Genomic DNA, 27,014 nt, shown 5'->3' with positions numbered 1-27,014 from the left:
TGAAGATACAAACTCAGGCAAGATATGAAATTAACCATAATAAATTCTAAACTGCTCAGAGTAGAAAAAATAATTGTTATTTTGTGTATGGACTGGGTATGAAAAATGCTTGGAAAACAGTAAATACAGAGAAGATTGAGTAGCGATTTTGAACAATTAAGTAGGCATGAGCTTCCAATGTAATGTGACACAGGCATCACAATTGAACTTTGGATTCTTTGTTGTCTGTAAGGTCTTGTTTCTTAACTCATTGTTCTTTTTAGTGTTTGTGTTTATTAAATTCTTTTTTTCTATCATAGTTATTCAAAGAGGTCCAGCCTTCCAGAGAGAAGGTTTCTAAACTGGACTGATACATATTATGGTTATTCAATCCAGAAGATTTCTGTGCAAGGAATCACAATTCAGTTGTTTGAAAATTTTTTTTTTTTTAAACTTCTGTGTACCCAAGCACCATCTGTAATCTAATTGAGTAATAGCCATGTGGTTGTGTAACACATTTACAAACAACGCTTCATCAACATTGTCTGCCTCTTTTGAGGGCATGGAAAACAAATTGTATGTGATATTATATACTCTTCTGTTGTAGTTCACTTATGTGAAATTACCTTCTCTGATATTTCTAAATAGTCAAAACTTGCTGTGTGATGTGACGATAGTAGCTGAAGACATGGAAATTGCAGCGCATAGAGTTGTGTTAGCCGCCTGCAGCCCCTACTTCCATGCCATGTTTACAGGTACCAAATGTTTCAATACTTACTTACTTGTTCTAATCCAATCCAACTGTATAAAGCAGAAAATTACATGACTTTTGCTTTTTAGGATCTATTTAGTTTTTAGATAAACCAGCAGGAACATTTGGGATTCTTAATGAATTTTTCACTGTAAGGACATACTGGCAACTTATTCTTTGTTAGCATGATGAATGCTTTAAAAAAATCTCCTTAATTTAAAAAAAAATTAGATGTTAAGTAAGCAAGGAATAGTAGAGTTGTTATACCCTTTAAGGCTCTAGTAATCTCACTTGTCCAAAAGAAGGTTAAAATAACTTTCATGTGAATGTTGGAGTAAATTATGTCCTTTAACAACTACTGCTGCTATGTTCTTCAGACCCTGAATGCTCTAGGCTGTTAGTAGATACGAAAACTTCCTGTGGTTTTGGCAGCCTATAGCTGGAGTGCACATTTCAGTATTTTTACAGTAATTCTCCATGACACATGTACTCTGCATCATTGCCACAACTTTTCTGTGCATGCTTGATTCTGCCTCTGCTCGCTCCATGCTGGCCATGTTATGACTTTACTGCTACAGCAGGGATGCTGAGGGCTTGCAAGGCTAAGATAGGTTCAGGTTCACAGGAGCCTCCAGCTTAAATCCTGTGCTGTGGCTTTAATTCCATAATGGTTATAAATCACATTGAAATAATGTGAAATTCAGTGTTAAAGTGAGAATACTACTAAATGCATGTTAAAATTTACTTCTGAGGTTTTGTCTGTTCCTCCTCAAATCTCATGCCAGCTTTGTAGTTGACTGTCTGAAATTAAATGTATTGCATTGCTTCTGACAACCAGCTCAGATGGAGGCAGAAATGTGACTCTTGGCCTGCCTGTATGCAAGCAGATGGCATTTTAATAACTTTATTTGTATGTGACTGGAAGATTGATGACATTTCAAATACTGTTGTGTGCTGGGGAAGCAGTTGATTATTCTTGATCTTATATGCAAATATTTTGACATAACCAAAGCTAGAAGTGGAATCACTTCTACAGCAATGCTTTAAAGTTGCATTTAAAATTAAATATCTATTCTGCTAGTAGTTCTTCACATTTGAATTTGTGGTAGAGACTGATACATTCTTTCTTAATTTTTACTACTGGTCTTAAAGTTAGAAAGAAAACAGATGCTTCTACAGTTCCTTTTTATCACCTTAGTAACAAAGAAATGCAAGCTTCTTATATCGAAGATTAACTGTTGTTGACTATCACATTGAAAATACTCTTTTCTCTGAGTAGAGCTTTTTATTATCCTTTCTGTGATTAAGACATTTCTGCATGCCCTCACTGCCCTTTCTGTGAAAAAGTTTATTACCTATTCAGAGTGCCAGTGCAGCGGTATTTGTGGCTGCTCTCGAGACAGAATTGCTGAAATCTTCCCTTTCCTTGCTTCAATCCCTTTTAACATTTTTTACTTGTTTTATGTTTTTAAGTGTAGGTGATCTTTGACCCCCAGTGGTGTGGGAAGTGGGAATGCTTACCTGAGTAATGGGTGTGAAGTGTTTAATACATGCGTTTGTGGCAGTGTTTGTGTAGATGGTGAACCAAACTGGAGTTTAAATAAAATTCAGCTGTGGCTTCAAGATTTATCAATGGATTTTATACTATGCTTATAGGTTGCTTGCAGAAAGGCCCAGCTGTGATATTGGTGCATTTCAGCCATTGCCCACACAAAAATATCCTGAAATTCATTATAATTATCTCCATGGACCTTGCAATTAACACTTCTCAGGTGGATTTTTATTCTTATCCAGCAAGTTCATATAAGCAAGTTTGATCCCTTAACCAGCCACAACCAAATGGAAAAGTATCTTCTTCCATGCAGAATAAAACAGTGACTGAAAAGACAGTAAAAAAAAGTTGCACTCTTATGCTTTAAGGTTACTTCTTGACTAGAAATTAGAAGCTTATATTTCGACATATGTTTGCGGGTTGCTTCCATCTTTCTCGGAGTCATTAAGAACTACTTTGGTGTAGCACGGGATGTGGCATTAGCTGGGTTCAAACCCTCTGCTTGGTTTTTTTTTTTTTTTTCCCCCCCCCCCCCCCCCCCCATTTGCACTTGCAGTGGTAGCCCTAATGAATATCCAGAAAGAAAGAAAAAGTTACTGCATTGCCTTTCAAAGTTACAGAAGCAGTTATCCTATGGAGAGGTAGGGGGAAGAAAGATTAAACAGCTGGGAGTATGTTACTGGGGATATTTCTTTCTTCTTATACAGTGGAATTATTTAGAAATATTATTTAAGTATACTTAAATGTTTAGAGGAATGGATTATAAAACATCAGAGAAGGGATTCTTCAATGGTAGTAGGGCCTGACTTGGGACAAGAGTGACCTGAGTTTAATTTTCTCTTCCTCAATGACAGTCATCCTTAGGGAATTACCTGCTCTCTTAGCTTCCATTATCCATTTATAAAATTCTTGTTTAACAAAACAAACAAACAAAAAACCCACCCAAAACCCTGCCTTGCATTACTTTGTGAGGAACCATATAAGTTTTTTAGTTAGCCCCTTTAGTATCTTCAACTCAACTGGTGCATTGCTGCTCCTGCTTGGGTGGTTGGATTAGCTCAGTGCTTTCATTTCTGTTCACAATATGCTTTCCTGTCACTAAGAAATCTGTGGAGATATGGTGGTGCAACTTTCTAGTCATGAACTGAGTTCTTCAGCAGGTTGAATACCAGGGTGAGACTGCCTAGTGAGTGCATATGATCTATCAAAAAAAGTATGGCTTGATCTAGCATTATAGTAAGACTGCATGTCTGTTTAGCATGAAAGTCAGGAGCAAGTATTTTTGGATTTATCTTACCTGTTGGGGTTTTTTTTCATTTGTTTGCATGTGTGTGGATTTTTTTTTGTTGTTGTTTTTTGTGTTTTTTTTTTTAAATATTCTGAGCTCCGTTGTTAAACAGAGAAGGTACCTATCCATGACTCTAAACGACTTGACACAAAATCTGAAAACAAACCTAATGTGCTTGCAGAATATCAAAATCTGCTCTCCCACACACACAATTTTCCCAAAGGACCACCTCCACAGAAGCTTGCATAATAAATAACTTGCAGCATACATGCTCTGAAGATCAAGGGGTTTAATCTGTGTCAAACTAGAAGTAGAAACTTGGAATACAGGGCCCTTCAGAGAATCTGCTAAGGTGTAGGGAAATGTTTCAGTAGAGCAGGTGAAAAGAGAAGTTTCTGTTGAGGCTGGATTTTGCTGGTTTTGACGTGGGCCTTCATCAGTGTTTTCTAGAATGCTAGCAACCTATGTTGCCATTAATGTGTTGCTGTAGATGGTCTTCCGAACTTTCTCCCACTTAAAGGGTTGATTTACAAACCCCTCAGCTCAAAAAAAGGCATGGATAGTGGTAACAGATTTCTCAGTGATGACCCCTTTGCTGAAAGCACTGGGTAAAATGCATTGCTTGGTACCAACCCTAGAGACCAAAGGGTAACAAACAATGAAAATGTGTATGCACTTCATAAGAAAATATCAGCAGTGATGTTCTTGTTCACTTCCCCATCCTGTCTGCTTTTGTTGTTGTATACATTAAATTTATTACATCATCAGTTCCCTTATCTCTAGATGCCTATGCCTAAGGGAAAGAAATAATATCCAACATAGAAGAATAATAAATTAATGTATTCAGAGACTGGGATATACTTTTCCAAAGTCCAAGTTTATCTATCTTCCAGCATAACTGGTGTAGGTCATGTTTTGCTTCTTGGTGCAAGTCAGTGCAGAACAGTTTAAAAGTCTGAGATGACCAAATGCGTGGTTGGAAATCGTGAAGAAGCTTATAATCTTTGGACAATTATTTCAGACATAAAGAAAATGTTGCATTTTGAGAAACATCATATTTTGGAAGGTGGAAACTATTTTGCAGGTCTTTCTATGAAGATCAGTTGTGGCATATGTCCAACATGTCAGCCTCCACAAAATGAGATCTAACAAGTTTTTGTATGCTTACCATTTTATCTTAGCTTGAGTTTTAGCTGTTAAATCATATCTGTAAAAGATGTGAAATTGCTAAGAGAATAATAAGTAGGCAAGCAAAGAAATGTGTTATGTTAATTCTTCTGTGGGAACATAATTTTTCTTATTTAAATAAAATTACTCTAAACTGTGTTTGGGATTCTCCTTCAATTAAGAAGTTAAAAAAACTAGAGTATTTTACCAGCTTGCTTTGCCAGCAAAATGTTTCTGTATGCATTTGAAGAGTCTTATTTAGGGCTGACAACAATATTTTCCTGATACTGTACATTGGAGAAAATAGGTCACCTGCAGTAAAAGTATCAACCCAGGCAGCATTCACATGATGGTAACAACAAAGTCGTCCTTTCTCGTTGCAGGAAGGAAGGAAAGAAATTGAATTATTATTATTATTATTAAAGTTGTTCTACTATTACAACTGATCATACACAAAATGTCTGCTGCTATTAAACTTCTACATCTGTGTTGTATTTCTATCTAATTTACTTGACCAATAAATTGGGTTTTGTAGGTGAGATGAGTGAAAGCCGAGCAAAAAAAGTTCGAATAAAGGAAGTCGATGGCTGGACTCTAAGGATGCTTATTGATTATATTTACACTGCTGAAATTCAAGTTACAGAAGAAAATGTGCAGGTAAGAGTGAGAATGTTTTCTGCAAAAAGAGATGTAATTGCAGAGTCATTTATTTTGTCAGTGTGGTTCAACTCTGACATAGGAAATCTCATCTGCAAACTGGATTTTTTTCAGACCTTGTGCTTACAAAGCAAGTAGTCATGCAGTTTAAATTCTGGGTCAAATTCAAAGACTATTCAACTAAATGAAGAGTCAGTTGACTTCAATGGGCTTTGCAGCCAAACCTTACGTAATGCAATAAAATAGATGGTTTACTCTGCCTAAAATTAATGCTGTCAGCCACCTCTGTACCACCTCCTCTCTGATACTTAAGTGCAATTTACATAAACAAAATAGATTTGTTCCTAAATGTGAAACCATGTTCTCCAATTAAGCTGTTCTGTTTGGTTTTTTGGTTTGTTTGGTTGGGTTTTTTCTCTGTTATCCTGCAGAATAAAGTACTTTCTCCTGCTCGGTCTCTGTAACTTACCAGTAGCCAACTGTGCAGAAATTTTTAGCTACTGCCTTTTTTTTTTTTTTTTAATTAAATCAACCAATATATAGCATGATAGTTCTGCCCATCCCACACAGAGCTAATCAGTTTTTCCAGTTGGCTTTACCTTAAGCTGAAGCTTCAATTAGAATAAAACAAACACAAGCCTAAAAAACATAGCCTCCCGCCCTTAGTGTTTTCTAACCACAAACCCTGAAGATGGACAGAGCAGATTTTCCTTCAACTATCTTTTGAGATTTGGTATATATGTTTAGCAAGTTTAAAACTATTTGCATAAGAGGTGATATATTTAATTCTCATGTTTTTCTCCTTGCTCCTATGCTCTTCTTTCTATTCTTTCCCAATGCCAAGTTACTGGTTATTAGCAGTCATTTTGCTGCTTTTGCAGAGTGCAAAACCATGTTGCTGTTTTTGGCATAGAAAAATTCTGTTGCAATTGTGTATTCTGAAATTAATTGCTTTTACTGGGCATTAGGCTGAAATTAATAGGTTTTTATTGGCTACTGAATCCAATGGGGCACTGCTAGTTTTAGCTATGCTTGACTGGGGAGCTAGAAGTGAGAAAAAAACTTGAAACAAAATATCCTACTAGTAGACCCTCCATTTTTTAGGTCATACCATAAGTCATTTAATTCTATATGATTAATTTCTTGTCGCCTGCTTCTTAAGGAATTGTTTACTTATGATCTGATGGTGAATGTACATAATGAAAAAACTGACTGAAATTATGTTGTGTCTTAACCAATTTGGTGATTGCACAAATCTCTGTATCGCTGTGGAAGACTTTGGGCAAAATCCAGAACTGTCAGATATTCTCTAATAGACCTCTTGTTGCTTGATCATGCTGGTTTTTATCCTTAAAATAGAATATTCTGTCTTGCTGACAGAGCTTAATGGCCTTAATCTTGTATATTTGATCCATAACATAGCATAACAGGCAGCCTACTGTATTTTGGCTGTAGGTGCTTCCTAGGGAGCAGCACTAACCTTGGCAATGCTAACTCTTCTGTTTATGGGAGGAAAAGCCAGTGTTACGTTTCTTCCTCATACAGGAGTCGTTAAAGGCCAGAAATACCTGTGTTTAAAGCTCCCGAGTCTGATATGGCTTTAATTTTCATGGCTTCAGGTTATCTGTCTGAAGATATATCTGATAATGTGGGGGATGTTAATATAAAGAATATGACCCCATGAGTAATGTTAAAAGTTTGTGGTGACTTTGAGAACTGAGAAGACAGCCAAGCTTTTAAGTTGGATTTTGATTTGTTGCAATACAGTTACATTTTAATGTTGATAGTGAATATACTTGTAATATGACTGATAATGGATGTAAAGCTATTCTTACTTTGTCACTTTCATCCTTTTTGCATTACTATTACTATATATGTAGTATTTATTTGTACAGCAGAAGTAAACACTGTGAATAAAAACAAACATACTAATGCAAGACCTTTTCCTTAAGTTTGAAAGCCAAGATGGGAAAATTGTTACTGTGAATTTCTGGAAACTTAGAAACCTAGTGCAGATTGTCAGGCCTTAGTTAATACCGTGTTCTTTCCATAGCTGCATTGCATGCTCTTGAGATTAATTAATTAAGCTTTCAGTTTCCTGTCTGTTATCTAGAAGGTACTGTGAAATTTTAGTAATGGTCAAGAATTTGTCTTGTAGGAATGCAGAACCATGAAAACCTGAAATGCCCTGTAATATTGTCTCTCTTAAATTTTTTTTATATTTGGACTAATGTGCTAAACTGCAACTTCAGCTTCTGGTTAGCTAGTTATGATTCTTATTCTGATACCCTTCATGGGATTTCAACTGTCTTATTCTGTCTCTTCAGGTTGTACATAGTAATAATAGGTATTGAACTAATTCCTAATATGTGATACAATGTTTGAAGAGAGTGTGTATGCTTCATGTCTAAGTGATGTAAAATTCGTAATTCCAATGTACAATTTTAATCCTTGGTATTAAAATAGCTATAGTGTGTATTTATGAAAACTAATTATAAATGAATACATAGTGGTATAGCCAAGTTCACTGGTCTTTCTCAAGGGGCAGGTTACCTATGAGCTTCTTTCATTAGGATGTTACTTGATCTAGATGTGGACAGGAGACTGCTTCCTTACCATGCCTTTGCAGTTTCTGAGTAAGAGGTGTTCATTTCTTTGCCCTACTAGCCTGTTCTCACTTGTGCATGTTTTTGGGCAGGTGAGGGGATAGAAAAGACAGGTGAAATCAATGATTGAGGAGAAAATGCAGTGCATAAACTATCAACACGGGAGGCCCTCTTCACTGGCTGTGTTCACTTCATTAGTTAGATACAAAAGAACATTTGTTCTTGTCTTCAGTTCTTGGTTCAATAGTTCCCCCCAGCCCCCAACAGTAAGACAGCTGGTATATGGATGTGTACATTCCTTTAGTATTTGTTCTTCATTTAGAATGAGTTATTTTATAATTCATCTCTAATGGCACCCACTTTGTATAATGCTATACGAGTGCTTCTGCTGTATTTACATACTATGTCACGTTTTTCTGCATTCTTAACTCTCTGCTCTTCCTTTTTGTTTCTTTTTGTTCCCCAGGAATGGAATTAAATGTCAGACTTAATGCAATATCTCATTCTTTGTATTTTAAGAAGGGAGCATCAAAGTTAATGTTTTCGAAAGGCAAATCAACTCTCTTGCACATCAAATTTTTTTGATATCCATATAGGTATTAACTACATGCAGTGCACAGTGTGGGAGAGAGTTAGTTACTATAAGAAGCTCATGCGTGAGTAGCTCTCCCACACAGGCCTTTTAGCCTGTATTTAGTCAGCTGTATACCTAGGGCCTCTACTGAGCACAGATGTATCAGAGGAGAAATCCCTGCAGTTCTTTGTGGGCTGTGGATTTGCTATGGGGTTTAGAGGTCAGCCTGATACAGGGTGAGTCAAATGTGATTTGAATAAACATGGGTTAAAATTGATTGAGTTCCTTTCTGATCCCCTGCTGCCGTTCCCTGTTCCTTTAATTATGCTGATACAACTATTTGCTGGACTGCTTTATAAAACAGATCACTGAACTAAAAAAATCATCCAGCAACTCAGCACTCTCATGCTGTATGGTTTTTTGTTGTTGTGGGGTTTTGTTTGTTTGTTTTGTTTTGTTTGTTTGTTTGTTTGTTTTTCAGTTATCCTTAACTTGGATTGCTTCAAGGATCTGTTTTATAACATGGCCCTGCCAGTGGTTGAGTTCACCCAGTACTTTGGGTTAGTGTATTGAAGTGTGGGAACATACATCTATGTTGGGAGTAGACGTTTCCCTGCTGCCTGGGGAAAACATTGCACACAGCTTCACTTTGGACCTACTGCTGTCTTGCTTTTGAAAAAGATGAGTGCATAAGAGCAGAAGAGAAGATCACAAAAAATGGTATTTTTACATAACTCTGTCCTAGCATATTTTCCCTTTAAAGAATTTTGTTAGATACAACCAACACAAAGTCCAAAGGCCAGAACAGGGTCCTTTTTAAGATGTATCGTTTTGTGTGTTCATTTTCTGAAATTATTCAAGAACAACGCTAGCATAGTAATAAGCATATTATGAACACACAGTATGTATGCATTTTTCTTTGTAACTCTTACTGTTCATGCAAATTGCCATAAAAAGTACAACAAACACACTTCTATTTGTATGGTATCATGGGATATGGGCATAAGAGTTGACAGCACATTTGATTTGAGGTGCTGCCAAAGAAAGGTCCGAAAAAGCAACTGATTTCCCCAAGAAATCCTCAAAAAAGAAGATCCTCATGTTGTTCTAGCTATTTACTAAGGCAGTCATTCTACAGTACAATGTTTGGTAATAAAGGCTTTGACTATTCCTGCTGCTCCTCATCACCTCTAGAGTCTACTGGTTGAACAACTTTGCAGGGTTGTTGAATCCTGAAAAATCCTCTAGGTTGAAAATGAACAGGTTCTTCACACCAAAACCCAGAGAAGTCCCACAGCTTTTGAAAACAGATGTGTTCTTTTTAAGGTGGTCAACTTCTGAGTTATGTTTGTGGCATGACCAAGTTGGACTGAGGGTATGTTAAATTAGCACAAAGGAAGAAGGAGTGTGAGGTTACAGGGAATAGCATAAAAGATAACTGCTACTGAACTCTGTAAAGTGAAACAGTGACTGAATGTATCCAGACTTCGCAGAACATATTTCATCTAATAGTGGAAACTTGTTAACAATCCTTATGTGGTTAGTTCCAGTTGCTTTAATAGTTTTTACAGTTCATAAGGTAGTATCTGACTTAAATCATCTCAGTCTGTACTAGACAAATTTCTGGTACTTCCTTCTGTTGTCTTTTAAAGCAACTTGTTGCTAGTTTTGCTGTAACAATCTTATGTATTGAAATACTGTTTTTATTAATGTAATTTACTTTTTTTTCTTTCGGCTAAACATCGTAGACTTTTCTTTGGAGGCAATGGTTTCTAAATCTTTTACCATTCTTCTTTCTCTTCAAGACTCTTTCAATTTCACCTATATCTACATTTTAACATGCAATGGCCAAAATTGGTCCATTGAGGCCTTGTTAATGCAGACTAGAGTGCAATTATTATCTTGTGAGTAAAAAATAGTGTTTGTTTCTTTATGTCATTGAGTGAGTTTGCTTTTCCAGTAACACAACATTTATTCTAGCAGTCACTTTATATTTATGCTGGTAGAAAGAGTAAGACCGAGAACATGGAAGTGGTCATCATACAGTGGGAGAAGGAAATTGTGGTACCTTCTTATTTTGGTAAATGCCAATTCAAGTGATTTGTTGTTGTAAGTATTTAAGCTTATTAGCATAATACTTCTAGTGAACCAAAACCGCAACCAGTGGAAGTCATTATCTGGTTATTAATAGTAGTAGAATGTCTTTCAGTAAGTTTATTGGGCAAGAATTCAGTTTTACACCAGAGGTGCCAATTTGCAAGTCTGTTTCCAGAGTACAACCACATGTTAAAATTGATTTTAATAAAATTGTTAAGAAATTATTTTCATTTTGGAGAATTGTGCAATTATATTTTAAAACTCACCAGTAACAGAAAGGAATAATGACCTACTGAAAATCTTATAAAATTACACCCAATTTAGGGGTGGGAGGACATGGGAAGAGGAGAAAGATGTGTACAAGTAATTTTAAAAATGTTTGAAAGAGAGATGTAGAATATCTTTTGGAGAGACCATAACACAGAATAGAATGCAAAATAATGAATAATCCAGGCTTGCATATGTGGAGGAGGACAAAAAACCCAACAAACCACCAAGGATAGATATTAGTTCCAATAAAATGCAGTAAAACTGTGTATGATCAGTAAGATGAAGTCCTACTGGATACTAATTTCAAGGAAAAAATAAAATTCTGTCCAGCATTTAACATTCCTTATTTGTTCTTTTGTTGAGCACTTGGATAAATTCAGATAAAAATATTCAGAATAATTTGTTGTTTTGTACTTAGAAGTGCTCTGCTTATCATGCACCATGTGCAGTTTTATGTGGGTTGGACATGTGAAATGACCTGTTTAGGGGCCACCAGTTTGTTCTGAAATTCGTATTACTGGAATGTCAGATTTGGTAAAGGAGTTTTTTTTCCTTGTGCCTGATCATCTTAGATTCTTTCCTTTGGTACCCTTTCCACTAAGGGACAGGTATACCAATTTATAGGAATTTACTTAAAAAGGGTTTTCAGGATCACAATGGCATTACCAGTTTAACAACTTACTATTGCACATCAGCTGAACAACAGCAGCTAGTTTTATGTGCTCTTAGCTTGAACAAAAATATGAAATGACCAAGTACAAGCCAGTTTATAAGTCCAACCTCTTTACTTAGAATTTACCACAGTCTTTGAGCACTTACAAAATCAAATTAATATACATTAATTACATTCCAATAGTCTTCGGAGCCATACTATCTTTGTACCTGAGCTGAGAGTCAAAATACGCTTAAGAATATTGTGATGCTTGTCAAGCTTTATCCTTGAAAGCAAATGTTTTGTGTATATGAGCTGGTGACTAGACTAATAGTCTTTATGTGAGTTAGCAGCATAGTGATGTGTAAAGAGCATAAAGCATGTTTTTTGAGACTAGTTTCATTTTTGATACCTAACTTGGCATATTTTTCAAGAGTTTGTAAGGCCTGCAAATAAAGTATACTTTTGAACATTAAAGAACTTCTTTTTTCCCTTATTTTATCAAAAGATGCCCCTCACCTTTCAAAGGGTTATATCCAGTTTTCTTTATGAATATAGGAAATTTTCTGTTTTAATTGGGGTAGATTTTTCCTTTTTAGAATCAAATGCTGACTGTCCTTTACAAATGTGTGATTGGGCTTTGTAAGAGGAGGGAGTCGAATTCAATACTTGAACAGAGCATTCTGTGTCCTGGAAGTGTGCCTGCTGCTGTGTAAGTGGGTGGGAGAGATAAAAGAAATATTTATTCAACTGAACTGAATGCTGTGAAGCTTTCACTGAATCTTATAATACAGTAGGTCCTGTTTCAAATATAACATTATATATATTTTAGATATAAAACTGCTTTGAGAGAAGGTAATGATGAAATTGCTTCTGTAGGAATTGGCTGTTCTCCTTCAGAGAATCTGTGAAAGACATGTCTGGAAAAAATGTCTCAGAAACCTAAAACAGGCAGGAAGGGAATAAGTTCGATCTTGATACATTTACAGATGTGCGTCTACCCTCTCTTCTTTAAGTACTTTTTGATAATGAGGGAAAGTGAAACAGTTTAAATGAAAGTATGTCTTGAGAAGAGTGAGTGCTAGGTAGGCTGGATCTAGGCAATTGCAACCCTGTTGGTCATGATTAACACCTTGCATGTCACCAAGAGACCAACAGATAATTAATATAGGTCCAGTACCTCCCCAATCATGCATTCTACTGAAATGTAGGGCTCCTTAGGAAGAGTTTATTCTGAGTTAACAGAAATTGCTGGATGGTTTTCAAATAGATTATGATGTCCTAGATGCTGCAGTTTGCTGATGACAGCATGGGTCATGATACCAATTTTTCTAGCTAGAAGGAGTCACAGTCTTCTAGCAGATGCAAGTAACTTAATAAAACTATTACTGCTGTACGAGAGGTTAATGTTGGCATCTCTGAAGGTTGCTGTCTGGTTGCTGATAAAGGCCTTTTGTTTACTTGCATTTGCCTCGATTTACTGATCACAGTTGTCTTGTGACAGCATTAAAAATCATCACTGTATTATTTATTAATTGAATACAATTCTGAGTTCCTAGAGGTAAATTTTAAGCCAGTGGGTCGTCATCTTTGTATGTCATCCCCCTGTCCTGTCCCCCCCCTCCCCCTGGTTCTCCGTACAGTTTTTCTCTGTCATCTCCACAGTACCTAGACAGTCACTTCATTTTGGTTTAGCTTCCAAAGTCCTTCCTGCAGTATGTGGCTGCTGACGTGTGAGGTGCTAGAGATAGACTTTTGGGCCGTGTGACTCTTCTTCTGCACTGATTTATTGCTAAACTCTGCTCCTAAAGAAGAATGCAGTTAGGTCAAACAATACTAACACTGTTGAAGATAACAGTGCTACTTATTTTGTGGGGTTTTTTTTGTTTTTTTTTTTTCTAGAGATAATTTTTTTGGAGTGAATGAGTTTAAGTTGTTTCTCTTACTGTCCCTAAAAAAACATGAAGCAATATTGCACTGATTTTTCCTGTCAATAGCTGCAATAGATTTTTAAAAAGTGAAAATAGCTCTGACTTTAATGTAAAGTTTAAAAATATCATTGATAGCATCTTTAGAGCTGAAATCTGTCAATTTCCATTTCTTGTGACTTAAATTTAATGTGCCAAAAACTCTCAACAAAGTATCCTGGTACAGCACATATTTTTTTAGACAGACTGTTAGGCCAAATTAAAACTGTAGAGCTATCTTTTAAGATGTTCATATAGTTGTATTTTTCTGAGCTGCTATTGAATTATGATTCCCAAATAATCTCCTGAAAGCTTAACAGTTCAGACAGATTTGGCTTCCTACCTTCAATATGTGATAAGTATGGTGCTAATTATTGAATCCTGAGATGAAAGATTACAATCCTGCCTGTTTCTGAGAGAATTAAAATATTTGTCATGGTCTTTGATTCCCTTAACTTCCATATACTCCACTAGTGGCTGTTTCTAGACTTAAATTAATCTCAAAACTACTACATTTCCACCACATTTCAGTTTACCACCACTTTTTACTTAGCCTTCATGAAGACCTAAAACCTTCTGTCCATAAACTCACTTTTTTCTTTGTTAATATGTTTTAGGCAACTGCACTAATTCTTGGAAGTTTTTCTTTACCAAAAGTGTTTTATCTAATAGAGTTGTTGAGTGTCAACAACTATTGGTGGTTGGTGATCTTATTTCCCTGAAACAGATATTATTAAAGCTTTAGGAGGAGATGGAGTTCTTTATTGGATCATCTTATAGAGCTTCAAAAATAAACAAGCCTTTGGTCTTTCTGCTCATCTCCATCATGGCTGCTGTGGCATAGCTACTAAATTATGAAAGCTTTTGCAAAACCTGTTTTATGAAACTGGCTCATCCTAATGACTTCATGATTAAAACAGGATTAACTGATTTTTTTTTAAAATTCATATATGTGTTTAAATCACTTTTTACATGTAATCCAAACTTATTCTTTTATGCCAGCACAGTTCTAATAATATTAGGGGCTTGCTGACACTGCAGAGAGGTACTTAAATACAAGCTGACATGAGTTTCATTACCAACCCTATTCACAGAAACATGTTTTAAGTCTTACTGGGCAAGAAATTAATGTTGGACTAAACAGCCTTATAATATACTCCTTGATTGTGTGCTTAAGGAGTCCCACTGTGTTTTGCTATCGTATGTATTTTATCCTTTAGACTTCAAGCAACAATCTGGTTGCATCGTTTTGCCCTATTTTTTGTATTTATGACAACAGCTTTGAGGATTTTAATAATGTGAAGGCACAACTAATATGTGGTGTAGCTCAAGGAGAGACAATGGCACACTTCTTGGATTTATATACATTATAGGACATGTCAGGCAACAGTAAATGATCTCATTTTTCTAGTGAAATAATCCTAGTATGCATTCTTCATTTGCTTATATGTGCCTGCCTGTCAAGAGAGTGAGTGTAGGAGGGAAGGGAAAAGAGGAGTTAGATCTTCTTACAGATATTTTACAGTTTACAGCATATTTTATTACAAATACAAGCTTTGTTAATTTGCACTTTAAATGAGTGAGCTTCACATAAAAGAGTTGCTGACCAAAATACTAAGCAAACAACTTTGCAGAGAAACTTAATATATTGCTCTCTGTCAATTTTTAGATCCATTTAAAATGTATTTTTCTCTATTTTTTTGTCATAGCATATCCTTTGTAATGTTAGCTATTAGGTATGTGCAAAGTAGAACTGCATTTTTTTGGGGGTATATTACGATTCTTAGATTAGTTCAGTTAGTTAGAACTTGGTTTGAATAATGCCAAGGTCACGGGTTCAATCCCCTCTATGGGCCATTCATTTAAGAGTTGGACTTGATGATTCTTGTGGGTCTCTTCTATCTCAGAATATTCTGTGATTATTATGTGCACTGCAGTATAGATATGGTACCTATATTGTCACTCCCCTTTCTATGTTTGTTTTTAACTGAGAAACTGGAGTTTTGATGTGGTTGAAGGTGTATTCCAAAGCCTCAAATTTATCTGATAGCTGTTTGATGCTCTCTGAAAGGATTTCCTTTTCTGATCTGGCTTGCTTTGGGGCATATGGCAGAACAAAATCACACGGTATGCTTAATGTGAGGAAAGTGTTAAAGGGTGCTGAATCTGGTAGCCTGATAACAGCTGGGTGGCTGCAGCTCCGTGTCTCCAAGCTCCAGCTTGGCATTGAGGCTGACCACTCTTCCCAGTAGGTACACACACAGTCACGTGTACAGTACATGTACATGCAGTCAGCCCCACAGATTAGTGCAGACAGAAACACTCGCCTCGTGTCTCGATTCTGTCTTGAGCTGGGCCATCTTCCTGAAGAGTCTCTTGGACATGTCTGTTCAACACCTTCTTTAGTATGGTTAAGCCAAGCTGAATAATTATGATTCATGCTGCTGCACTTAAGGATAAATTTACTATTTCCTCCCCTGGGTTGTAGATAGCATGGTGAAGTTCATGAGGTAGGTAGCAAAAGGAATTTTTAGAGAAACCAACTGCTGTTTCTGTACAGCTGTAGCTGTGGTTAAGACAGAGAGGAAAGCAGTGGCAGGACCTTCAGAACCAGGAGAAGCAGATGTTGCACAGATACAACAAATAGTCTCTCCTGAGGTATTCACATTTTTATGTTCTGCCTTTTTTTTCTTCCCTTCTGCAGATACCTTGCTGCTCTTTCTCTCTGTCCTCCAAATGATACTTTAGCCACATTTTGCTGGCATTTTCCAGCCAATGAATCTTTTTTTTTTTTTTTTTGCAATGGCCTTGCTGAACAAGAAAATTGAGTAGGCAGAAGGATATGAACCTTGTAAGAATGAAAAGATAACTGAATGGATGTTTGAGCTGTTGTACACCAGACTGTAGGTGCTAGAGAGAAATACTTAGGGGAGAAACAGAACTGAGAATGAGCACAAGAGATAAAGATTAATCTAAAATATGGATCAAAAGATATGAGGAATGAATTAAAATTGTCCCAAGGCTGTAAAAGTCTGTCTTGGACTATCAAGTGCCAGCGCCTGTGGGAGGCAGAGAGTCTTCTACTTCTTCTGGAGAGAGACTGAGTTCTTACAGACTGAATCACAGATTTTCCCTGTCCCAAAATCTTTGTAGCTTCAGAAGATGTTTGGGTGTTGTGTATTTTTTTTGGTTTTTTTAGAGGGGGAGTAGGGGGGCAGGCGTTGGGGCTTAAAAACCACTTGCTTCTGCTTATTTGGAAGAGAGACTTTAGGCAAAGGCGGTGAAGAGGCTTGTAGCTTGGCTATGTCAGCATGGTCTAAGCAGGAGCCAAGGAATGAATCAGAAACTCTTGGAGGAGGTGATGGGGTGAGAGAGAAGTGGGGTTGAGGCAAGAATACATTACAGAGGAGATACTGATCTGTAATCCTGCACTTCAGAAGCATGTGATTCTGATTACTGTGGGAGGTGAATGGGAAGTCACCGAGGGATTTAAACAGGCATGTTTAATTTAAATGATAAAAAGAATAAAACACTTTTACTCAGCACTGCAGCTCTAAATATAACATCTGTTTGTTTCCTGCATATTCTTTCTTTAATGAGTGATTTAGGAGAGTATGTAGGCTGTCAGAGCCACGCATGAGCAAGGTGCCAAAACCTAATTAAGGTAGAAAGTCCCAGTTACGCCAACAGACTGTACAAGGTGCATCCTCTTGCAGATCAAGGACAGGCTTAGAGAAGGGGTCAAAGAATTAAGTGCAAAAGCAAATGAATGAAAACATCTGATCACTGGGACAAATAGGATTTTAAAGATACATATGTAAAAATAATACTTGCTACCCACAGAAAAGAAACTTTTAAGGTGAGGTGGCTGAGACTATGAAAATGTTATATTTTCTAGCTGGCTATTCCTTGGAATTTCAGTTCACATTTTAGTAAATCACTACAATGCCATTAGTGATCTGGAGCATTGTAGAGACTACCAAGGATTTGGTTTTCGTTAGTGGCAGGTGAAATAAGGAAAGTTCAAACTTTCAGTATGTTTCAGGATTCTATTTATGAGTTATACTTAGCTCCTAAAAACCTCCTGTAATTCTTTGAGTGGTCCAGAAATAACCATATCAAAGGCTTTTGAAAGTCAAGTTAGTTATGGTCCCTCCTAAATTGTCACATGATGAGCAATAAATAGATCAAAAATCCCTAGGGAGCCCAGGAACAAATAGGAATAAATAGTTGGTTTTCACTGTATCAAAGTGGTTGTAATGTGTCGCAGGCTTCCAAAGGACATATTTTCTTTAGTTTTGAAAAGTAGGTAGCAAAAGATGTAGGTGATGAACTGGTTTAAGGATTTTCTTCAAGATCAGACAAAAATAGAAAGTTTCACTGCTTTCTAGCTAAGCTAGATGTCAGGCTAGAATGATCACAGACCAAATTTAATGTTGGAAAGTGTAAAGTAATGCATGAAAAGAAAAATTTGAATTACTCCTACGTATTGCTATGTTTTACATTAACAGCTTTTCCTAGAATAGAATAACATACTGTAGTCACCTTAGAAAAACTTCTGCTCATTGTGAAATAGAGTCTTTCAAAAAGAGCATTAAAAATGGCACAGCAGCATCTATATGTCATTGTATAAATCTGTGTTACCACCTGTAACACTGCTGGATGGTCTAAAATATGACAGAAATAGCATGCTTTGGGGAAAGGTATAAAGCCAGTAAAGGCATGGAAAAGCTATCATTTGAGAGAGGGAGAGAATTCAGGCCTTTTCTAGAGTGACTGTGAGTTGACTAAAAAGCGCTCTATTTTTCTTCCGGTGTCTTACTTGTTTCAAAGACTCCACATACACTTTTTATGGGTAAAAGGGTGAGTTACTTATGCTGAAAGATAGTAAGCTTTTTTTTTAGGAGAGAAATGCCCAAAAACATATGTGTGAGTAGATATTGTTGTTATTACATTTAGTGTGGATTGCTCCAAAATGCGTGGGTACAGCTGCTTAGGATGCACAGGGTGAGCAGTGCTGCTTTCTAGCTGTGCTGGTTAGTTTGGAAATGATTACCTGTGAACCTTGGGTTACCATTAGATAGACTGTGTTTCAAAGCAGGTATTTTCAGCCCTTAAGGTTTAACTTCCTAATTAGGTGAGAACATAAAAGATCCAGATCTGGGTTAGGTTCACCTGTTCTACTTTCCTCCATCCCAGATTTCCTTTTCCCCTTCTCGTTAGAGGAGATGACAGAGGAAGGGATGGTGCTGATGGAAGCACAGTAGTGCTGTGAAGTTTCATTTCAGTAATTACTGTGTTTAACCACATACTGGGGAAGAGTGAAGGACATAAGAGATTCTGTCTTGAGCCAGTGGCCAAACTTGCTTCTAGCATAGCTCAGAGTGCGGAGGAGATCCCTAACTGGTTGCAGCAGAGCTAGACAAAAACAGTTCAAAGAAAGGCAAAATTTTTGCCATTTTGTCATCTTTGTCTTCTAACCCCATCCTACTCTTAAAGGAAGCCTGCATCCCCAATGCATCAACCAGAACCACAGCCACCATTATAGTCTTTTACTGTTCCCTTTCAAACCTGAAAGACCAGGGTTTTGTCCTGTGGCAGCCCTGATGTTTATTTACCTACAAAGCAATGGACACTGCTAATTTTTCTCAAGCGAAGTTTGATTTTAACTAACTAGAAATGCTGTTCTAAAGGTAAAATGCATCCTTCTGCTTCAAGAGCAAGCTAATTCCTTGTGTTGCAAGGAAACATTCTTTGTTGTGGCTAACATTTACTTTGTACTGTGGAGTTTCATGCACTTGATAGCAGATAAAGGTGGATGTTCCTAGACTGCCTGGGGTGTATTGACTATTGCTTTGGTCTAATATGTAGTTATCCCTGTAATTTCATTATTACCATCACTTAAGGTTGGTCTTGTAACTGTTTGTAAGTGTTCAGCTTCTGTACCAGAAGGATGTTTGCCTTCTAAAAATAGGATGGGAGAACATGAAAATGAAAGCATTCAGAAGGAAACTGAGATAATTTTTTTCATGTAGTTGACTAGGGAAGCATTTGTTGGTTTTTCCTTTTAGAAGACATGGATTTTACCCATTATTTGAACACTTAGCTGAAAAACTGTGAAGTTCTAGACGAACCTGGAAAATACTTTTAACTCTTTGTTTTATGCCCCAGCTGGGATTGAGATTCCATTATGAAAGGTATTACAGCAACAAGCTACAACTATGATGTGGTCTAAAAGAGTTCACAAAAGACTATGCCCAGAGAAGTTGTGGCTGCCCCATCTCTAGAAGTATTCCAGGCCAGGTTTGATGGAGCTCTGAGTAACCTGGTCTAGTGGAAGGTGCCCCTGCCCATGGCAGAGTGGTTGAAACTATGTCGTCTTTAAGGTCCCCCAGGCCATTCTGTGATTTAAATAAAGTAAAAAAAAAAAAAAAAAAAAAAAAGAGAAAAGGTAACAGATGTGATGACCATTGTGTAGGTCAGAAGTAATCAGGACCGAGATTACAAGTTTTACATCTTGCCAGGATGTGGTTGCCCTTTAACTAAACATCAATGAATAATAACTTCTGCATGTAAACTGCCTTCTCAGACTGAACATCTTGTGCAACTCTTTAAGTCTGTGATCTTTAAAATAATCATGCTGCTAGGCTGTGTTAGAGTGGATGAAAGCAGCTACTTTTGTCTCAACTATGACCTTTACTGTGGGCATCCATGTATCTATTTGTCTGTATGACAATGAAGCTACCCGGGGCAAAACCTGAAAGGCAGCCCCTGCCAACCTAAAGTGCAGAGGTCATTTGCCCAAATGAATGCATGTGTTCCCATTCACTTCCCTGGGAAATTCAAGGTGCTTATTATGAGTAAATTAAGTCACTTAGAGACTCCACATTTAACCTCTCTTGCAAGTAGGTTCAGCAGCATGCTGCTATACGTAAGATTAAATTTTGGAAGCTGAATAAAGGCTTTCTTGAAAACATTTCTGTTTTCTAGATACTGATCGTGCTTTAAATCATGAAATATATGCATTAAACCTTCATCTGGAAAAAAAAACAACAACAAAATGGAAGGCTCACGATGCCATTAGCGTGGGGAAATTTGTCTCTACATGCCTGAATTTTATAAGCACAACATCCACATTACAGTGGTTATGAAATTTGTCACTAAGCTTATGCCTTTTTTTTTTTTTGAGGAAGTGCTGTGTGATATTTCTAGGATAATGTAATTACAGTCTGTTGTAGGAAAATGAATGTTAAGTGAAAGATTATATTATTAAGCTACAAAAACATAACATAGAGTGTTAAAAGCTTGAGGTAATCAAATGTGTTTTGAGTCCACTGAAGGGCCATTTATTGCATATTAGGTTTTAATCTTGATGGAATTTTCATATTGAAGATAAGCACCGTGTACAGAAACCATTTCTACTTCATACTATTTTTGTTGTCTTCAGTTCTTGGTTTTGTATTACTGTAAAACTCAGTAGTATGGATCATCTGCTATACCAGAGAATGGAATAATAGAGAAAGCAGAGGTTCACAGTCTACTATCCCAGTTATGCTGCTGTTTGTTTCCAGCACAGACTTTAGGATTTTGCAAATGGTGTTTCAAGCCCTCTCTTTTAGATTGCCAGAAAATACGCACTTGTGCTAGGAGAACAAACCTTGTTTATTACAAATCAGTCTGTAATGTACAAAAAACCTCAACAAACCAACAAACAATTCCTTCTTCGGTGCCCCCACCCCCCTCCACTCCCAGCTTCTTCAAAGTTGTCTTGTATACTTTAGGAAACAGCAAATGAACATTTTTAGTCGCTTGTCAGCCTTTTACATCTTCAGTTTTAGACAAGCTTTTAAAAGTGTTTCGGTCATAGTAATCTTTGGTAGACTCAAACTTAGTGTGTCTACCAGTGGGGTCTGAGACTGAGGGTAGTCTGGTACTGGAGGTGTGAGATGTTACAGGTAAACCCTATAGTTGAAGCACAGTAGCTAAAAGCGTCAGCTGATGCAGCGATTCTTTATATGGGTCAGCCTTTACAGAAAGAAAGAAGACCATGTAGTGCGAGTTATGTTATCCTGCCTACTTTTTGCAGGGTAGCTTTGTATATTATTTGGCTAGCATCTCAGATCCCATAATTAAAGAACAAATTGTCCAGTTCCTGAATGACATGGTATAAGCAGCAAGTGGCTTTGTTCAGACTCTAGTTAGTCTCGTTTTAAATTATTCTGTCCCTAAGAAAATATGAAGGTTTTTTTAATGCAGCTGTATAATCTTTTAAACACTGAATTAATTACAGTATGATGAAGGATTCTGAGCTTTCATTTTGGATTACTTACTATACATGTAGTTAAATTCAGTGACCAAACTTCAAATCAAAACCCCTGTTCCTGTGAAGTCAAAATGTCTACAATTTTTTTCACTGAAAGAAAAACCTAAAATTCTAACTAAAATGATTTTAGGTTCAAGAATGTTTTGCTTCAAGTGAGAGAATGTTTCATTTCTGTTTCCAGTGTCTTTGAACAGAAGAAAAGGATATGGAAGGCTAAGCTCATGACTGTTAACAAAAATAACCTTCAGACTAGCAAATCAGTCTGTCTCTCTTGTGTGGAAGCTTATGCCAAAGTGCACTATTATGTGGCGGTTAGGGCATTCTTTTGGTAGGGAAGATGTAGGAGAACCCTCAAGCCAAGCAAGACTGCATGCATGGTTCTCCCTTGTGGACCAGATGGACATCACTCATTATAGTATATTACTTGATTAAAGTGACTCTTCTGTTATTTCATTTGCTTCATGAATCTTGTTTCTGCACTTCAGCAACCCCTAACTGCATCCCAAATCCCTCCTTAAACTTCCACACCTACCCCCTTCAAAAAAACCCCAAGAAAGCAACAGAACACCCACCTCCACAACAGATGTTTTAATTAATAATTAGTAGTTCATTCAGACTAATCTTCTAAAGTGGTATCCCTTCACAAATTGCTTTTTGAGCAAATTGGTTATTTCCTATCAATAGTATGTCACTAACTGAAGTGGACTCTTAAGTACAGATTGTGATGCAGGTTAAACAGCAGGTATGGAAACCAGTTCCTTTTTCCTTACACTCCATTTTAATCTGTCACACTAATTTCCAAGTTGGGAGCTGCTTTGTATTTTGTAGATCATGTTGATAATTTAAAATATTACATTTTCATGATTATTAGCTTCTACTGAAATGGTGCTCTACCAATTTGCGTCTAGTATGAAGGGAATGTGAAGGAATAGGACTGTTTCTTATTAGTAGTCTGATTCCTTCATGTGATACTATAAAACTGCCACCTGCACCTGATTTTTAATTGCATGGGGCTCATTAAGCTAAAGGATAAATTTATACATCCACGTCTTCATTGTACAATAGCCTATAAAGTCAAGGATGTTAAGATATCTAGAAGGTATATTGTATAAGATACATGATATCATGTTCTAAATTTGCAGCTTATGCCCATCTTTAAATCCAATACAGCCTCTTACTTTGGTATTTTAACACTGGAACAGTGTGCTTAACATGCACATGTTGTTCGTACAGAAATTCTAGCAGGGTTGAATTTTCCAAAATTGGAACTTCTACATTTTATTCCACAGATGCCTTAAAATATTTGTATCTATTTCAGTGGTTTTGTATGCATACTCCTAAATAACATAATTTCAATGCAGTGCTGAATGATTTCACTAGAATTTAACTACACTTCAGTTACAAACCACAGTTTTAATTACAGCACAGATGCATGTAGATGAGAATAAAAAAAAAAATTTGGCTTATCTTTAACTATTATGTTCATTTCCTTTTTCCTTATGCCATGATAGTATAAACAGGAAGCGAAGGAGTTTAATTTGCTGAAATGGTTACTTAGAAATAGATGCTCAACCTTACTGTATTTCCTCAAGATTTTTTTATTACAGGCGTTAACATAACTGCTGTTCTCTGGAATTTATTTCATTTTCATGTAATAACTGAAAATATGCAATATCTGTGATTAGCAAGGATGTAACTTGCTCTTCTGTATGCTTCTATGTTGCACTGTAGTGTATTCAGATTCCTACGCATCTGCTTTCCTAGGTTAGTGTCTTTCCTAGTGTCACAGATTTGTTTTCTTTCCTCCCCATGCAGCAAAGAATGGAATTTTTCTATTTTAGGCAGCACATTATTCAGTTCTCTTGGCATACACTGCTTTGATTTTTAGTGGCTTATTTGCTTGCAAAGTACTTCAATGTTCTGAGAAATTTTGATTTTGTTTATGTTGTGGGATCTTGTTTTCAAAACCTGCAATATAATCTTTCATTATTTTCATATTGGCATTATACTGATACGCATATGTATGTGGTTTTGGTGGGTATCAATTTGAATTTGAGCAAGAATTCCTGAGAGAAATTTTAAAGAAATTCCAAGAAATTTAAAACCAGTAGAGATGAAAATATTGCCTTAAGCATTTTCATATGTCAGATAGCACAATATGTTCTCTCTAGTAGAATCTATCAGTACAAAAAGAGTGCAAAAAGGATAGCATGTATTGATATAAAATTACTGGATCAAATTGGTTTAATTTACCAGGCAGAAAGCTTTAATCAATTTAAATTTTACTTTGCATTGAGCTTTTTAAAAGCAGGTCCAGTTAAAGCAGGTTGAGGGGCCTGTTCAGTGAATTTTTACTATATCCCAGGTTTGGAGATCCTGCAGCTGCTTACGGCAACCTGTTCCAGGGCTTAAGGAGCCTCATCGTTTAAAAAATACCCAACAAAACACAACACAAAGTAACAAAAAAGCAACCTAACTCCTTTTTTTCCTGCCAGATTTTCCTGTGTTCCTGCTTGCCTCTTGTCCAACTGCTATGCATCTTCAAGAGCTGTCTGGCTCACTCTTCTCTACCCTTGCATTATAAAGCTGTAGACTGTAAGAAGATCTCCTCTTTCTTTTCTTTTATAACTGAACAAACTCAGTTTCTGTAGCCTCTCCTTGTAGTACCCCATGTTCCAGCCCTCTGATCATCTTGATTGCTCCTTCCACTTGGACTTATTCCTCCATTCTCAACTAGTGGAACAGTTACTAAAACCTTGTGTGTTACATAAAATGGTACCAATCCAGGGACTGTGGGAAGGGGAGTGTAGCACTGAACTCTGTGAAGCAAATGTACTGTGAAGGGTTCACAGGTCATCCAGCAGCCCTCAGGCAGGATGGACACCCTTGTCTGGTATGGAGGCACTCCAGGGCAGCTGCTCTGACCAGATTCTTCTAGATAGTCCATGAGGAGGGTTTAATGTCTGATATCAAATTTACTGTTTTGAAAATACTTGGTACAACATAGTGTTATGTTTTGGTTTAGCAGAGGCATACTGCAATATGCTGAAATCACAACACAAGCGTGATATAGCAATTGAAATATATGTTTGGATTACCATGCAAAAGTGATTCCCATTACTGATCTCTGTATGCCCACTGTCAGGATGGTGGGCGTCCCCAGATGACCAGGAAGGAATATATAGGCTAAAGCCATCTCAAGCCCATTGCTCTCTTGAGATCTTCTTCTGTTGGTTTTTCAGTTCTATACTTTGTGAGACTGAGCTATGTCACATATAGACTTCTCCACCTGCTGGCCTGGCTAGCTGGGGAAGACGTTATATGCCATTAATGCTACTAATTATTTTAGAGAAGGCTGTTTACACAACCTGATGACTTACTGGTACAGCCATATATCTAAAGCAAAAGCTACCTTCAATCCCCTTTGAGATATGTTCTACTTTCTTTATGCCACTTTATACTCATTTTTACATTTCTTCCCTTAGTTCATCACCCTTGCCCATCTCCTCTGAGCCTTCTTTCATTGTAGGAGTTTATTCATTGGTCACACAGGCTGTATCTTCCTGAGACTGTTGTAAACGTGTTTCCTGTGAACTGATGGGACACAGGTGGCTGGAGAGATGACTGCCTGTACCAACTGCTCATCACCTCAGAGTTCAGTGCACGTATGTGTTGAGTCAATGAAAGCCAATATGTCCAGAGGAGATAAGCAGGGAAGAGTCTTCAAAAGCTCGTAGGGGTTAAATCATCTCCTTTAGGAAATCTAGCAGTCATTTATCACCACAGTTTTGACACAAAAAAAGAGAATACATAATTTCTTATTTGCCATCTGTAATAATAATCTGTTCAGTTTATTTGATTATAAAAACAACAAATGCTATGATGAGGATACATTTTCATAGAATAAGCAGTTGAAGATTTTTTTTTCACCTCTGCATTTCTTGCAATACAAAACAGTATTCAAGTAATTTTGATCTTTTAAGGAAAGTTATGATACCCTCTACTGGCTATTTTTGGAAATAAATCTAAGCTATAGCCAACCAGTTTAGAGCTAGCTGCAGTTAAACCTAATCTGCACTGCGGTTTTAATGTAGGGGTTTTGTTTGGTTTTGTTTGTTTGTTCTTTTGGTTTTCGGTTGTTGTTGGTTTGGGTTTTTTTTAAGGGATTTGAGAGGAGTTTGGGTTGTTTTGTAGTTTTTCCTTGTCTAATTCTGTCCCTGGCTTCGACAGAATAAATCTGTCTGTGATGGAGCTGTATTTTTGAACACAGGTTGTTATGGCTTTGAGACTAACAGTTCTATAGGTACAAATGAAAGTTAACTCGATGTTGTCACAGCTCTCGTTGCCTAGTAACCAAAGCCCAATGTATAATTGAATGGGATAAATTTGATGCACTTTGCCTCTCTTTTCCTTTTTAGTTGCAGAATATACAAATATTTTTTGGATTTAAATGTTTTATTGTCTGGTAACTAAAATGTATTGAAATCTGTAACTTTGCAAACTCAATTACAATGCTTTAAGAGCTGATGTAAATTTCCCATAATGAAGAGTGATCTTCTAGTTCTTGTAACATTGCTTTACTCTTCATATGAACAAGTATGAATGAGCAAGTGTGCCAGTGGGACTGTGCATACAAATATTAAATTATTTTCTGCATACCATTCTCAAATTTCACCTTTCCATTTTGTATAATAATGATTTGATGATGATTTTATGTATCTTTCTACTGGATCCATTTATGCAGTCAAGGATTGTCCTCAGAGTTATTTGCTCAACTATGCTGATAACATGCTGAAAATTATCTAGGACTGTCCTTGAATTAGTTACTGAATTTGTGAACACTGTGTGCTACACTGGGACAAGTTGTGTAAATATTTGTACTAGATTTCTAGCCTTGATTTTTGCTGTGTAAGGTCATGATTATAACTTATCATAGCATTAACTATCAAATTAATTATTCACTCACTGTTACAACTAATCATCTATTACAAGTTCTTGTAATAGAAATTGTATACTAATATTATCTTCACACTTATATAAACATATGCTAAAATAAAGTAAGTTCACTGTACTGTTTCAGCTTTGTCACTGATAACCTTTTAAGCTTTCTAAATTTGTTTTGAATTGTGTG

The 27,014-nt window shown here is 36.6% G+C and overlaps 1 protein-coding gene across 5 annotated transcripts in view; it reads left to right on the top strand.

Moving 5' to 3' along the window:
* KLHL2 (kelch like family member 2) overlaps positions 1 to 27,014 on the top strand; it is a 57,111-nt gene that overhangs the window by 6,617 nt on the left and 23,480 nt on the right. For 4 of the 5 annotated variants that reach the window (XR_003526390.1, XM_027635545.1, XM_027635546.1 and 1 more), the window contains exons 3-4: positions 628 to 734; positions 5,273 to 5,394. Coding sequence is in view for 4 of the 5 variants with exons in the window: in XM_027635545.1 (XP_027491346.1) it covers positions 628 to 734; positions 5,273 to 5,394 (229 nt within the window). In the remaining variant the exon portion in view is untranslated. The remainder of the gene's footprint in view (positions 1 to 627; positions 735 to 5,272; positions 5,395 to 27,014) is intronic. The other variant, XM_027635549.1, reaches the window with a different exon arrangement.

This window comes from Corapipo altera, unplaced genomic scaffold (genome assembly GCF_003945725.1).
Source record: "Corapipo altera isolate COAL_440 unplaced genomic scaffold, ASM394572v1 22b, whole genome shotgun sequence".
Classification (NCBI taxonomy): Eukaryota; Metazoa; Chordata; class Aves; order Passeriformes; family Pipridae; genus Corapipo; species Corapipo altera.
Note: the sequence above shows the minus strand (reverse complement) of the source record. Positions and strands in the feature narration are given on the sequence as shown.